The sequence below is a fragment of the Quercus lobata genome, chromosome 11 (assembly GCF_001633185.2).
Source record: "Quercus lobata isolate SW786 chromosome 11, ValleyOak3.0 Primary Assembly, whole genome shotgun sequence".
Lineage (NCBI taxonomy): Eukaryota > Viridiplantae > Streptophyta > Magnoliopsida > Fagales > Fagaceae > Quercus > Quercus lobata.
The window spans coordinates 2,913,600-2,929,045 of NC_044914.1; the positions used below are offsets into that span (position 1 = coordinate 2,913,600).

General features: G+C 31.3%; 1 protein-coding gene across 2 annotated transcripts; it reads right to left on the bottom strand.

Annotated features, from left to right (window-relative positions):
• Positions 1 to 6,291: 6,291 nt before the first annotated feature.
• On the bottom strand, positions 6,292 to 13,126 carry LOC115969119 (sucrose synthase). 2 transcript variants are annotated; one of them, XM_031088691.1, is made up of 14 exons: positions 13,000 to 13,126; positions 10,633 to 10,765; positions 10,323 to 10,449; positions 10,048 to 10,199; positions 9,642 to 9,834; positions 9,161 to 9,496; positions 8,954 to 9,049; positions 8,678 to 8,851; positions 8,435 to 8,551; positions 8,156 to 8,322; positions 7,845 to 8,069; positions 7,191 to 7,754; positions 6,963 to 7,101; positions 6,292 to 6,642 (listed from the first exon to the last, which is right to left on the bottom strand). In XM_031088691.1, the coding sequence occupies exons 2-14, from the start codon at positions 10,728 to 10,730 to the stop codon at positions 6,610 to 6,612; spliced, it is 2,421 nt and encodes an 806-aa protein (XP_030944551.1). In that variant the 5' UTR covers positions 10,731 to 10,765; positions 13,000 to 13,126; the 3' UTR covers positions 6,292 to 6,609. The 2 variants fall into 2 exon arrangements, with proteins under 2 accessions (XP_030944551.1, XP_030944550.1); XM_031088690.1 differs by lacking the exon at positions 13,000 to 13,126 and adding an exon at positions 11,590 to 11,693.
• Positions 13,127 to 15,446: the final 2,320 nt, after the last annotated feature.

The following is a 15,446-nucleotide window of genomic DNA, read 5'->3' on the forward strand; positions in this document are numbered from 1 at the left end:
TCAATTACATAATATTTACAAATTAATATGTTGTCAATACCCAAAAAAAAAAAAAAAAAAAAAAAAAAAAACAAGTAAATCTTCACTAGAGGTTAGTGTGGAACTGCTGAGGTTGGGGAGGGCCTAGATTGAGGGGTTCTTCTTGTTCTGATTAGGGTTGAAGATGGCAACAGGGTAGAGAAAGGTCAAATTAGGAATTCCCCCATCCTCTCTTCAGCATGGGAAAAACTTGAGCAGGTAGGTTGGGTTTGGGGAAATTTTGAGATATTTTTTCATCTATAATGAAGTGGTTTCAACATTAATAAGATAAAGATGAAATAAAAAATGGGGTAACAGAGGGATAAAGAAAAAACAATAATTTGGTGTATTGTAATAAAATATAAACAAAAATAAATAAATTATAAATAAGATATGTATTAAAAAGATTAAATTATAAATATAAATGATACACATAAACCTTCGAGACGGGATAGGGCCTGGGTAGGGTAGGGTGGCGTTACTTGTTCTTTAGGGAGTTCAAATGAACCCCCTAACTTGGTAAAAAAATATATATATTTATATATAACAAAAATTTAGTTTAATTTACCTTTGAAAATATTTTTGCACACCTTGATTTAAATTTTGCACACTCTAACACAGATCACTCTAACCCAAAACCAAACAATAATACAAATTAACCCATCCGAAAACCAACCAACAATATAGATCACAAACCTCTCTCTCTCTCTCTCTCTCTCTCTCTCTCTCTCTCATGAATCTATTTTTCTATTTGACTATCAGTATCTCCAACTCTAAAAGTAAAAAGTAAGTATTTGTAAGTTCTCTTTTTATTATGAATCTATATATTATTAGGGTGAGTGTGTGCACGATACTGATTGTATGATTATTATTATTATTATTTTGTTATTATGTTATTTGAGTGAATGTGTACATGTATAATATAAATATATATAATTTAATAATTAGTAAATATAGAGGGTTTATTACAGGTGTGTATTATTATGATGTTATAATAACATTTTGTTATAAAGTTAGTGATTTAAAAAAGAAATAAATTAAAGTTAGTGATTGTTTAAGTATTTGATTGATTAAGTAAACACATAATTAATTATTTATATATGTATGTATGGATGGATGTAGTTTTTTTTAATTTAATAATTAATTCAATGCCTATGGGTTGAGTTTTGTCATTCAGTTTAAAACATTTTTATAAAAACAATGACAAATAGATAATGAAAATTGCATAAAAATAAAAATGCTATACAAATTTAACTAAATAAAATGGTTACATCTACCTACATTGACAATAGATAATGACAACAAATAATCTATATATATATATATATATATATATGTAAAACTTAGAGAAAATCCAATTAGATTCTACAATTGAAGTCCAATTTTGCATCATGTGTCCTAAATTATTTATTTTTAGAGAGAATTTTATTTTTAATTTTGAAGTCAAATGTGGGACCAGTAACACACCATAAATATCTATTCAAGTGAGTTATTGCGTAAAAAACTAAATAGTTTAAAATTAATGAATAAAAAAATAGACAATTTATATTTTCTACCTAATAATATTCTTACAAGACTTTTTAAAGACTAGTTTTATAATTTAAAAAAAAAATGGCTATCAATAATATTTAAATTATATATGTAAGAATTATACTATACATCTTAATGTTTATATTTTAATTATATCCATGCATATGCATGGGGTTACAAGTTAGTGAATTATAATGTAAAGATTTTAAAATATGAAAACTTATAGAAGAAAATTGTAAAACTTTATATATTTGCGTGTGACTTTTTTTTTTCATTGATAACTCAATATATTTATCTTTTTATTAAATTTTGTTTAACTTAAGTTTTTTTATGAAGCATTAAAAGAGATCCCAGAGCCGCCACTAGGGTAGGGTGAAATAAAATGGTACAAGGTAAGTAAAACCCATGTCACTTCTTCAAAGTAGGGAAAACTTGCATGAGGCAGGGTAGGTCAAGCCAAATGAGTAATTTTTTTTTATCCCATATGAGTCGCATTCATATGCTTGGGGTTCTAGAGAGCTTCTATTTCAATTCCTAAAGTGTTGCTAAACAATGGTGGCTCCAGGATTTTTTTCTAAGGGGTTCAATAAGAAGATAAACCTTAGATAGAAAATGAATCTTGTGGTCTACAATGTTTGTTTATTACAAATTTGTCCATAATTCTAGCAAGAAAATAAGATATAAACTATTAGTTCATTTGGCATATAGTATCATAATACAATGAACATAATCATTATTATTGCTAAGATGAAATCTTGAAAATCATCCATAGTTTAAAAAATGCAATAAAATTATTAATTATTATTGCTAAGTGAACTTTAATTATCATTGCTCAGAATACTTCTATCTATTAGTCTGTTTTAACTCTTTACAATTCGTATATTTAACAATTCAACTCGACTTTGACAACTATTGATCTTTGTAACTGTATTAAGTATGTTTGGGTCATGATTATAAACCAACTTATTACTTCATTTTTTTTCCTACTATTTGCAGTCTCATATGATTTCCTACTTATTTTATACTTTAAGCAAAAAGTTAGATAAACTATTCACAAATAAATGTTAAGAAAATTTTTGTTGTGTTAACATTTGTTTTTGTCTTCATTCAATCACTCTTGGCCTGTTCCACACTCCTAATCCCTACTCAACAAATAATAAATTATATGCACTTCAGATATAGTTACAAATTTTTCTTTTTAAGGTTTTAGATTAAATTAGCTAGTTGTTGGACTCTTTTTTTGGGTTTAAAAATGCCAAAATATTGGTAAAAGGATTATATTTAAGGTTAAAGTATTCAAAATTTTATTTTAAAGAGTCAAAATAAAATAAATATTTTATATATTATATATTATATATTATATATTATATATTATATATTCTTTCTTGCCAAGTTAGGGGGTTCATTTGAACCCCCTGGACCATGGCTACCGCGCCCAATGCTGCTAAAGGTCTGGTCCTTTAACTGAAGGCAGAATAAAAAATTAAAATCGTAAACGCAAATAAATGGATGATTTGTGGTCAACTAAAAAATTGAGCATGAAAATGAAGTACCAAGCTTATTTTGTCGGTAAAATTAATTTCCAATTCTTTTTATTGTTTTAGAGAATCTCAAGAATTATTACCCCAATGGGACCTGATTAATTCTCAACCAATTTTTCTCTCGAACAATACTATGAGATAAGCTTAGAAATACTAGTAGGTTCGGTTGAAAAAAAAAATAAATAAATAGGGGTGCGTAATAGCTCACCAATCAAGTACATTTTTTCTAGCCCCAATAGGATAATAATTCTGGAGATTTTCTTGAGTGAAGTCATTATTCTGGAGATTCTCTAAAATAATAAAAAGAAATGGGAAAAGAATAGTTTAACAAAAAAGCTTGTACTTCATTTTCAAGCTCAGTTTTTTAATCAAATGCTCGATAATGCTGAATGCTCATGTCTAGTCAGATTTGAAAAACTATTCGGTGCTCAAAGTACTAATACAACTGAGAAAATTACTTTTGGATGGGGATGTGAAAGTGAAACTAGCGATGGAGAGTGTAGCTTCCAAAGTGAAGTTCTTTGAATTGACATACATTATCGATATCATAGAGGAGATTGGAGAGACATAATAATAGAGTCCAAGATAACTGTAATTAGGCGGTGGACGGGCTAGCTAAGTCAGGAGAAATTATACAGTACTCTGGTGGACCATGTTATTTGTCTACCATTCTATTAAAAATCTTTCACTTATTTAAAATTTCTGAGTCAGTAATCAGTTTTTGTTTAAAAAAAATTTTTAACTCAGCAATTTTAAACAGGTGTGAGTTTTTTAGTAGAATGGTAGACCACGCCACTTATCCACCATGTGGACCTTATAATTTATCCTAAGTGGGGCTCTTGTTGGGTATTTTAGCCTAGTTTATTTCCTATTGCAGTTGGGATGCGTTGAATGGTGAGGGGCGGAGCTACACATGTGAGTGCCCGAGAGAGTTTTATTTCTTAACTATCTTGTAACCCCATGCATATGTAGGGATATACTTAAAAGATATACATTGAAATGCATAGTACAATTATTACATATATAATTTAAATATTATTGATAGTCATTTTTATATATTTTTTTAACTTTTTAAAAATTATTGTAAGAATATTATTATTTGGTAGAAAATGTAAATTGTCTATTTTTTTTTTTATGTTTATTAAAACTAGACTTTTTGTTTTTTGTATGCAAAAACTTACTTGGATGGATATTTATGATGCGGTCCCACATTTAACTCCAAAATTAAGAAATAAAACACTATCTAAAAATTAATAATTTAAGACACATGACGCAAAATTGAACTTCAATTGTATAATCTAATTGGATTTTCTCTAAGTTTTGCCTATTAATATATATAGATTTTGGAGTCAAATATGGGACCATATCATAAATATCTATCCAAATAAGTTATTGCGTACAAAAACCAAAGAATCTAGAATTAATAAACATTAAAAAAAAAATTTAAATGGACAATTTACATTTTCTACTTAATAATATTCTTACAAGACTTTTTAAAGAGTTAAAAGATATATATATAAGAATGACTATCAATAATATTTAAATTATATATGTAAGAATTATATTATGCATCTTAATATATATCTTTTAAATATATCCATGCATATACCTGTGGTTACAAGCTAGTTATTTTAAAAGGAGTTGTTCTCAAATATTTGATTTAGTCCACAATAATGCTTTATAAAAAAACAATTGGTGTAATAATTTCATTTTTTATCGTACAATGTGCTCTTTTATATCTATTAAATTTTCAATGAAATTTGATACCAAACATGTTTGAATCTATCTTTTTATCACATTATGTGGCTATTAAACAAGTGAATGACTCGTTAAAATATATATATAATTAATGGTAGTGGGATCAAGGATAGAAAATGGTGAAAAGACAAAAAAATATATATATATATATATATATATTTAGTTTTCTTTCAATATATGTTTGATTGGAGGGATGAAAAAATTAAGAGATGAAAAACTTTTTTGTTTAGTTAAGTAGATAAGTGAAAGAATAGAAAATGTAGTTTATATAAATTTATTTTTATGCCCTCAGTACATAATATTTAAAATAGAATTTCTTTGTACTTATTAGATAAGAAAAAAATATTAATTATTATAAATAAAAATAACATTGATATATGATATAATATAATATAATATATTAATTATTAACTCTTTGTACTCGGTATATTATTTTCCTTTATTATTATATATAATATAATATAATATAATATATATTATTGTGGGCGTGAAAAACACTCAAGGCTTTGTCAATTACAAGTATTCTTGATGTACACAATTAATTTCTAAAATATGGGAATAGAATTCACAATGGGAAGACTAAAAGAGTTCAAAATACACAAGAAAAATACTTTCATTCTCAGAGAGAGAAAGTCTAAGCAAGACCTAAATAGAGTGAAATACTATTTTTTATCTTTTCTCTCATTTTCAAACAACACAAAATACTATTTTCCTATATATATGTGTGTATGTATGTGTACACACGTTTGGTTGTATTGACTAATATACAAGTGTCACAACCCGATAATTCAATAATTATGAACAAATTATAAAAATCGTTACCCCTAAACTTGGTGAAAAACATTAATGTTAGGTAACAGGTTGAAAATCTGGAAGGTCGCTAACAAGAATGTTAGGTAGCAGGTTGAAAATCTGGAAGGTTGTCTCTCTGCGTTTAAGAGAGAAATGGATAGATTGTGGACCACACTCATGTACAACAACCTCCGAGGCTCCGACCATTCTCTAAAAAAAGTAAACAAAATCAATTACTCCGTTTGCCAGAAAAAGGAGCATTTGTATTTGTGAACCAATCACACAGGTTGAGAGACTCGTCTTTTGCCAAAAGGAAGACTAGATTTTTGTGAACCATGTACACACGAAGGTAAGAGACAAACGATTAATGGTTTAAGCTCGAATCCACATGGTTGGGTGGATGATAAAATTGACAATGGTACAAAGCTAATAGTTGATTTTTCTTTATTATACTGTTCTAGTACACAAGCTCTGGGTGGATGATAAAATTGACAATGGTACAAAGCTAATAGTTGATTTTTCTTTATTATACTATTCTAGTACACAAGCTCTGTTGGCAACACTAAAGCAATGGACCATGCTTTTAAATTACTCCAGAACCTTCAAGTCTTCCATTTATGCATTATTTTCCATTTAAATTAACATAGAAGCAGAGGAAAAAATGATCTTTGATTCATTTCCATAACAAGGAAATAATTGAAACTAAGAAAACAAATACATTTTACAGCAGATAGAAAATTCAAACATCACAACTTTAAATTGAATGGAAAATGGATGTGGCTTAATACCAAGTTCAAACATTCCCAGCAAGCATCAAGCAAAAAAGAACCAAAATAAAAAATAAAAAGCTTAATCCTATTTTTAATCACATATCTCGAAAACCATGGCCATTATTTCCTCAGAATTCAGAAAAAAACTCATTGTTCAAGCCCAATGCTGCCTCTTTTTATTTACCCTTCAAATTTCAATTTCAATTATCGACGGCAGGAGGGACGGACTCAGCCTGAAATGTTAAACAAGAAAATTGAATCAAAACCAGAACAACAAATATCTCATTTATGAAAGCAGGAATGTGAGAAAAGAACCAAGGAATGGTTCATCAATGTTGTTCTTTTATAAGGAGTGGAAATCAAGACTATTACTAACATGGGAATGAAGATTGAAGGACACATTTCTAGTAAGAAATATATGCGGTGCAAGTGTATGCTCATATAAACTAGTAGATTAACCATGGTGAGCTAAAATTTTCAAATCCACCTCAAGAATTACCTTGGTAGATTAATAACACAAAAGTGAAATTATTCATACTAGAAAGAAATTTACCAGCTTACGGTACTTGAGAGCATAGAACATCTCAAGATAACGACGGCTCTCACGGCGATCCAGATTAGACACGTGCTTCCAAAAGCCATAAACCCCAGTAAGGGTCAACAACCTCTCGGAATAAATCTGCCATGTGTACCTATGGAACAAAGCAAAGAATCAGATATTTGATTATAAACAGTACCAAACAATAATACAAGTGTGAAGGGGAAAGTCAGTTTCACTAACTTCTCATAGATCCGCTTCAATCCTCCTTGAGAGATTTGGTCCCAGTGAGAAGGGTCTTTCTGACACTTCTCAAAGAAGCCAACGAGGAGGTCGGCTGCTTGTTCACCATGATAAGGATCAATGTGGAAGCCTGATTTACCATGTACAATAATCTCAGCTGGGCCACCATTACAAGTAGCAAATGTTGGCAATCCACAAGTCATGGCCTCAACAACTGTCAACCCAAAAGCTTCATATACGGCAGGCTGCACAAAGGCTCCCTTTGTATCAGCAATATACCGATAGAGTTCACCATTCCTCACTCGGTTCATCTGGGAAGAAATCCATCTAAACTGGCCATTCAACTTGTAGGTTTCAATAAGAGCATGCATTTTCTTCATCTCAGCCTGCTCTTCCAAGTCCTTAGACTCCTTTCTCCGATCCCCAGCAACAACAACAAGGTTAACCAACTCCCTAAGACGTTTATTCTTGCCATACCACTCAACAAGTCCGGTTATGTTCTTCACACGATCTAGCCTTGCCATTGTAAAGATTATAGGCTTGTTCTTGTCTTTCAATACACACCTGTTAAGACAGCAATATATGAATAAAAATTTGTTCACTTAGAAATAGAAAGTGGAAATAGAAGAAAAGGCAAAATAGCCGAAAACTCACAAGTGTTCTTCATTCTCCACAGAGGAGTAAAGGAGCTCTTCAATTTCGGGGTGGAAGGCTGTCAACCTTTTCTTTTCCTCAGTGTAGGGGAAGTAAATATCCATATCTGCTCCAGGGGAGACGATGTTGAATTTAGGATCAAACACATTTATCCCATGAACAACACGATAAAGTCCAGGAAGGGTGAAAGAAGTGTGACTCTCATATTGACCAACGGTGTCTTTGCTAAAACCATGAAAGGGAAACAATGTTAGCCTCAAAGCAATGATTGATGATAAGAATAAATACCATAAATAAGAGGAGTGTCTCACCTTCCAGCAATTTCTTGGAAAGTACTGGTGATAATGAAATCGGTATGATTCATGGCAATAAGATCAGCAGTAAATTGGCAAGAGAAGTGGTACTTCTCCTCAAATTTTTTCCAGTAAATGTCAGATTCAGGATACTTTGTCTTCTCAAGGGCATGAGCAATGGTGCACTGAAAAAGACAGGAAAAAATGAGAGCTTATTCAACATTTTAGGCTGCAAAGCAAAACTGTTGATCACATGCAGTAAAAATCACAAGAGATAAGAAGGATGTCCTGACAAACCTGTGTAACACCAAATTTATGGGCCAACAATGAGGCAACAATGTTTCCATCACTGTAATTTCCAATGATCAAATCTGGCTTTCCTTGTAACTCTTTGTTAAGTTCTTGTGCAACATCCTAATAATAAAATATAAATTGTTCAATTTTAGATCTCAATAGACAAAGGCCACAAGGACACTATGATACCATTAAATTTAAGTAAAAAAGCAATAAGCCCCAAAAAGCACTACAATTAAAGTCTACCTCGGTGTAATTCTCTAGATATGGCCAAACTTCGAATCTTGAGATCCATTTGCGGACCATTCCCTTCTCATCTCTAAAAGGAACTCGAAGAATATTTGCATGCTCACACCCAAATACTTTCTCAAGACGCTGACCACATGTGGTTCCTACTGCATCAGGGAGGAGTCGGGTGACCTGCGTATAGAAATAAAATTAAGCATTAAATAGAGTAAATAGTCACAAAGTTATACGAATTTATGAGCTAAAATTCTTACACAAAACCTAAGCGAGACTTACAATGAGGATTCGGGGGGTGATATCCAAGCCTTGCTGCTTGATACGCTTAAGCATCTCACTCTCCAAGGCCCGAACTTGATCCAAGATATACACAACCTAGATGTGAAACAAAATAGTCCAAGCCCAAGTTAGTCTCAACCTAAACAAATTGACACAACACAACCAATTTGAAGTTAGACATGGACAAATTAGGCTTGTAAGTCTAACCTGGCCACCAGTGTCAGGGTATCCCAACACATTATCCTGGGCGAAATAACCATGGGGAGACATGATTACAACGTTAAAGACCATAGGGATCTTGCCGAGAAATGTCTCAAGGGTGCACGGGTCAGGAGCTTCAAGAAGATCCAAAAGAAGTTGGATCATTTCTAGTACGCGCTCAGCGATGTCACCCCAGCCTCTCTCCAAACCAATCTCCTGGAACTTGTGCTCAAACGAAGAATAAGGAGTTTCAGGGGCAAGTGTAGTCAGATACTCCTCTGCCTTCCTAAGTACATACTGGAGGGAATCTACGTTATGAATTCTGTCATTCAGCATCATAGTCTGCAGAGAAACACCATTGAAGCCATACAATTCAGTTTCAAAAGGTTTTCCAAGTAATTATTGCTATAATTTGCATACATATATAGATTATATGACTTATTATTTTCAACAATGTGGATCAAAGACAGAAAATGTTGAAACAGACCTTGCCCTTGTAGCAGTGAACTCTGAGAAATTCAAGCAGTGGGTGCATGCTCTCCTTGTCATGGAAGAGCTTTGCAGAAAGGTGACGGTTAAGGAACTCCACGCCATTTCCAATGGACTTTGAAAGAGTGGGGTGGGGAAATGATGCAGTGAAGGGTTCAAAATCCAACTCAAGCACAAAGTTCCCATTGGTACTGCACATTCAAATTATTGACATCAATAAACATATATAGCAAAGATTTTAGATGCCCAAATAATTAACAATGAGTCAACAACAAAAGATCTTTTAAGTCCCTAATTTTTTTGGGTCTACTATTAATCCTCAACAAATTAGTCATGTCGGCCACATGTAATAAGCAAAATACAGAACAGAACCTAAACAACACAAGAAAAGCAAGTAAAGTCACCTTCCATCGACGAGTTCCTCTTTGAAGTGCAAGTACTCGGGCACACGCAACTCCTCAACAACAAGAGCATGGACATTCACTCTTATGTATTCCCAAACACCAGGCCTTGGACGAACAGCCATGGCAACCCATGGAGGCAGAACAATGGCTTCCTATATATTACCACAAAAAAAGTTAAGTACAGCAAAATTCAGCATGAAACTAACAAAACTATACTAAAATTAGCACAAGCAAAAACAGAATGTGATCTATTATTCTGCGTTACTGTTACCAACCTGAGCGGCTCTCAAAACTTCACCGAAGGGCCCATCCAAAAGTGTCTTCCTGTTAGCTTCAGGGATTGCTTCTACCTCAGCAATCAATTGATGGTGTTGCAAAATTCCTTTTCCCTTGCCTTCAATCCTACAACACCACATGTAATAATAATGTTCAATAATTTAACCAAACACTCTGTCAAACTTAATTTTTCTCTGATTTCTAAAATTGTCACCATTTTTTTTTTCTTGAGACACCTCGTATGATAATGATCACAAAATTCACAACCTATACTAAAACAAAATGGAAAAGACTTAGATCATGAAGTACCTTGAAAGCAGTGCGACAATTTCGTTACGGTTAGCAGAGAGGGTCTCATCCAAGCGCTCACGGAGGCTATGGACTCTGGTCAGAGCACTTCCGGCCATGGCCAACTTCTTCAAATTCTTACAAAAACCTTAAACTGCTAGATCAGAGACAGAGACACAACACAAACAATAAACAAAGATTGTGTTAAGTAATATTCAGCACAGATCCAACTTTATCCAAAAAATTTAAGACAATATAATTAAATTAAGAAGAAGATGGATAAACCTCATAAACAAAGTCAAGGACGCAAACTCCGAAAAGTAGAAAAAAAAAAATATATATATATATATATAAATAAATAATATTAATTCTGTGAGCTAGTAGATTTCAAAACCTAACATCCCCACCAACTACATAGAAAAATATTAAACGAAGAGGTTTATTGTTCAACTAAATTTGCCGTCCAAAACCAGTTCTCAGAGAATGATTTGAACGAATCTATCTATGCACGGTACGATCTTTCTCTAGTGGCTTTTCGCAGCGTGACCACTCTCTTAATTAATTTATTAATTGATTTTATTATTATGTGCTAAACTTCGCTTAGATCACCAAAAAAATTCACAACCATCCATGTCCATGGCCATAGGAGTAGGGTTTGCCAGATAACAAAAGTGCAGAGCAGATCCATTGTAAACATTTTCGCTTAGGGAGACTAAAATAAGCATATGTATGTCTATAAAAAGAAAAGATCAGACGGAGCTTCTTTAGCTTGAAGAGAAGCGTGATAAAAGACACTAGATCAAAAACTAGCAAGCTCACAAAAACAAAATACTAAGAAAAGAGTTTTTTTTCCCAGAAAAGGAAAAAAAAAATTCTCTCATTGAAAAAAAAAAATCACAAACATTTGAAAAGTATAACTGTAAACAACAAAGAGAAAAAGAAAGAAGAAAGAAGAAAAATCAAAGAGAATAACAGTACCCGAAAAACAGAGAGGAGAAATGAAAGGGTGGTGGTGCAATAAGAGTGTTTTTGGCTACATTTATAGACAATGGAGCGCGAAATAAAGATGGTAAAAAGTAACAAAAACCATCTGATACGGTAAAAAAATAAAAATAAAAGATATATTCCCTTTCACTTTTGTCTAAATTCTCCAAAGGTGGGGACATAGGACATTCAACCGTTGATTCGGGGGATAAGGGTATTTTGGTAAAAATATTGACATAAAATAAATTTCACAGGTCAAACGAAATGGAAGGTATATACTATACAGTTATACACAGACGGAGTTGCGTTTTTTTTTTTGAGAGCGGTGCTTATCTGTAAAGAAATTTATGACAGGTTTTAGTTTTACCACAATTACATTTTTGTCATTCACTGATTTTACTTCAAAAACCAGCAAGTATTCCTAGATTTGATTAAAAAATAAATGTAAAATAAAGTATCTATTCTTCTATATTAATAGTATTAAATAAGATTTTTTTTAAATTAAAGGGATGTTTAGTACCACACTTAAAAATTGAAAATTATTACTTAATAAAATATATAAAAATAAAATATATAAAAATACAAATAATATTGTTTAAAAATTAAAAATATGTATTTAAATGACTTAAACCATTTTATTCATCTTTGTAATCTATTAAAGATTACGTGTAATTTATGAGCTAAGATTACGTAAAGATAAAAGTTAAAATGAGAAATATCTTGTGGGAATGGAAGGCGTGAGGGTCAAAAAAATTGTCATTTTGACAGATCCTTGGACCCCAAGCCAGGACAGGAAAATATTTTTTTCAGTCAAGGAAAATTTAATTGTAATTGGAAAACAACTTACGGTAATTAGGCAGTGGGTGGCCCATGAACGAACCCAGAAGCTACAAAAGAAAATGTGGTGGGGCCTAGTTTCTCTCTCTTTTGGTGTTTGTGTGATTTTACGTGATTGGTGAAATGTCTAAAAGGTCATGATCACAAGCTAGAATTTTTAGACCCCAGCCTATGGATTCACGCGGTAGCCAAGGTTAAAATCTGACCCTCTCAAATCGGGCATTGTACAAATACCATTTTATTTTGTACCTTTTACTTTATGCGTAGGGACATGTATAGAGTAGAGTCTTAAAAAAAAAATACAAACACATTGGAGTCACGAATCATGATAAACATTATAATAAAAAACAAAAATCACAATCACAATTCATAATATAAGTAAATAAATTTAGAAGGTCCTTTATCCATGACGAATATGCTACCTAATTTGATCATTTTCAGCCTTGGACGGACGTAGATATTATAAACAAACATATAGTGTGTCAAAGTCATTAAAATAAAATCTTGTAGCATATGGATCTAACACTAATAATAAAATATACAGTATGTAAAGCAACAAGATTTTACCTTGGGACAATGCCAACAATGCCACAATGAGAATGAAAAAAAAAACAGAGAAAATGAAGACAGAGCTTCAAAACTTCAAAGATGAAGTAAACGCAAGAATGCAAAGAATGAAGGGAAAGCACGGAGGGTGGTGATTAAAGTGTGAGGCCTAGACATCCTTATATACTAAAAAATTGAGGGACCTGTTTGGTGTTTTCTAGAGCTGTACCACCTCTGTTTTCGTGTAAAAAAGCCATTATTACCGCTATACCTTCCTGTGGTTTCATTGTTAGTATCACAATACCGCTTTTCACTAACCTAACTTTTTTCCATGCGGAAAAGCTTTTTCCTTGTCCACTTCAACGTACTCATTACTTTTATTTTTTTTTAATTAATTCCTTTGTCATTTACTAAATCCTTTTTCTTATTTTTTTTTTGAAACTGAAACTAAATCCTTTTTCTTATTAGTTTTTATATATATAAAATAGTAAATATTTTTGTACGCTGAAAAATGAAAATAAATAAATACATATTTTTATATATTTTTATCCATACATATTTTAAGAAAATATAAATAATATTATTACAACAATGTTACTAAACCGCCCCACACTTTCTTTTTCAATTACGAGGCACATGCATTTTTTTTTTAAGGTGCACCTTGGTTTGGTTCCTGTTGTCTTTGACTTAACCATAGTTTGCCTTGCCTTTTTCGGTTTTTTTTTTTTTTTCTTTCCTAGGTGATGAGCTGATAACTGGTTTTTGAGGCGATTAATTATAAATAATCTTTTTTTTTTTTATAAGAATTATAAATAATCAGACATATTATATTTTATAATGCATATTTGGTGAAGCATACAAGGGAAAGGACAAGGAATTACGTTTTTCCAAAAAGTGACGCTGTTATCGTAAGCAACGTCATTATTTACAAGGTCATTTCTGTCATTTACAAATATATAAAAACTAGGGTTAATGTTAATTAGATCAAGACATTTTAAAACTAATTAATTTAGTCATTAAAGTTAACTTAAAGTCGTTTTGAGAACAACTTATTTAACTGAAAATTTTTTGTTAAAAATGTCTAATTTAAAAAAAAAAATACAATAGAACCCATGAACAGTATTAAAAAGTACAATAAATTCCATAAATAGTAACAAAAATAAACTAAATAGTAAAAAAAATTGACTTTTTAAGCTAAAATCAAACACAACATTAGTTTCTAAATATCGTTAAGGCGGTTAGTTATTTTCTTTTTCTACCTTTTAGATACAAAGTCGGGTTTAAGGACTAAATAAGTCAATTTTGAAATAGAGTACATATTTGACTTTAGTCAAAACTTCTAAGTTAGTGAAATTTACACTTGAATTTTTAATGAGTTTTAGTTAGTTTCATTGATAAAATCTGTTGTTCACTAAATAAAAAACTTAAAGTTCCAATCCTACGTTCATATAAAAAAAAAAAATGATTAGTGTATCAATATGATTATAAAGAACAACAATACCATTCTACCTGGAATTGATTTTTACAATATAAAAAGTAATAATATTTTATTTTTGTTAAACGTATACAAACAGAAGTAATACTAAGATCATATAAGATGGCGAGTTTTGAATAAAAGAAGTGTGTCTTCATGTACGGCGGCACAAATAGTGCCATTTTAAATGGTCTGATTTTACTTTAAAAATAGTAATTAAGATATTTATTTTTTTTATTATTTTTTTCTTTATGCAATGGAAATATCTGAGGCTCTGTGAATGAAAATCACACCGCGCCAGTAGTGGTATGTACGGTTGAGGGGTCATGATGTTGGGAAAGTGAAACAGAACAAATTATCAGATCTCCTTTTTCTGTATGATGACGTGGCTTAATACGATTGGATGGTGAGGTAACCGGTGGGAGCTGAGCTGAGTCTTTCTGAGCAGGACTTTTAGATATTGTTTGTATGTCCCTACTTATACACGTAGATTGTGGGACCCATGAAAACAATAGTTGAGTACAGCTCAGCAAGGTTTATCTATACGAATATTCAATTTATTCTAGTAAATTTCCCTGACAATGCACGGAAACCATGTTTTGGATGTTTGACATTGCAAATGGTTAATGCCACCGACAGAAAGAGTATTAAAGACTATTAAGACTACACAACTTTTAATTTTCTTGGGATTGAGTGTAAGAAATTATAAACGTATTTAACTTAAATAAGCAAAAAAATTTTGCTTAAACTAGCATAGATAAGGTTAAAAATTAATTAACTGAAATAGTATTGTAGGATATATAAATAATACTAAAATGTGTAATGAGATTTATGAATAGTAGTAAAAATAAATTAAGAATCTGTTTAGATACCGCTTATTTATAAAAAACTAAAAATTTATTGCTAAAAACACTATAACAAAATATTTTTTAAACAACCAAAATACTATTCACACATTTTGTGCAATTTAGCTGATCCATTATCAGTGCCATAA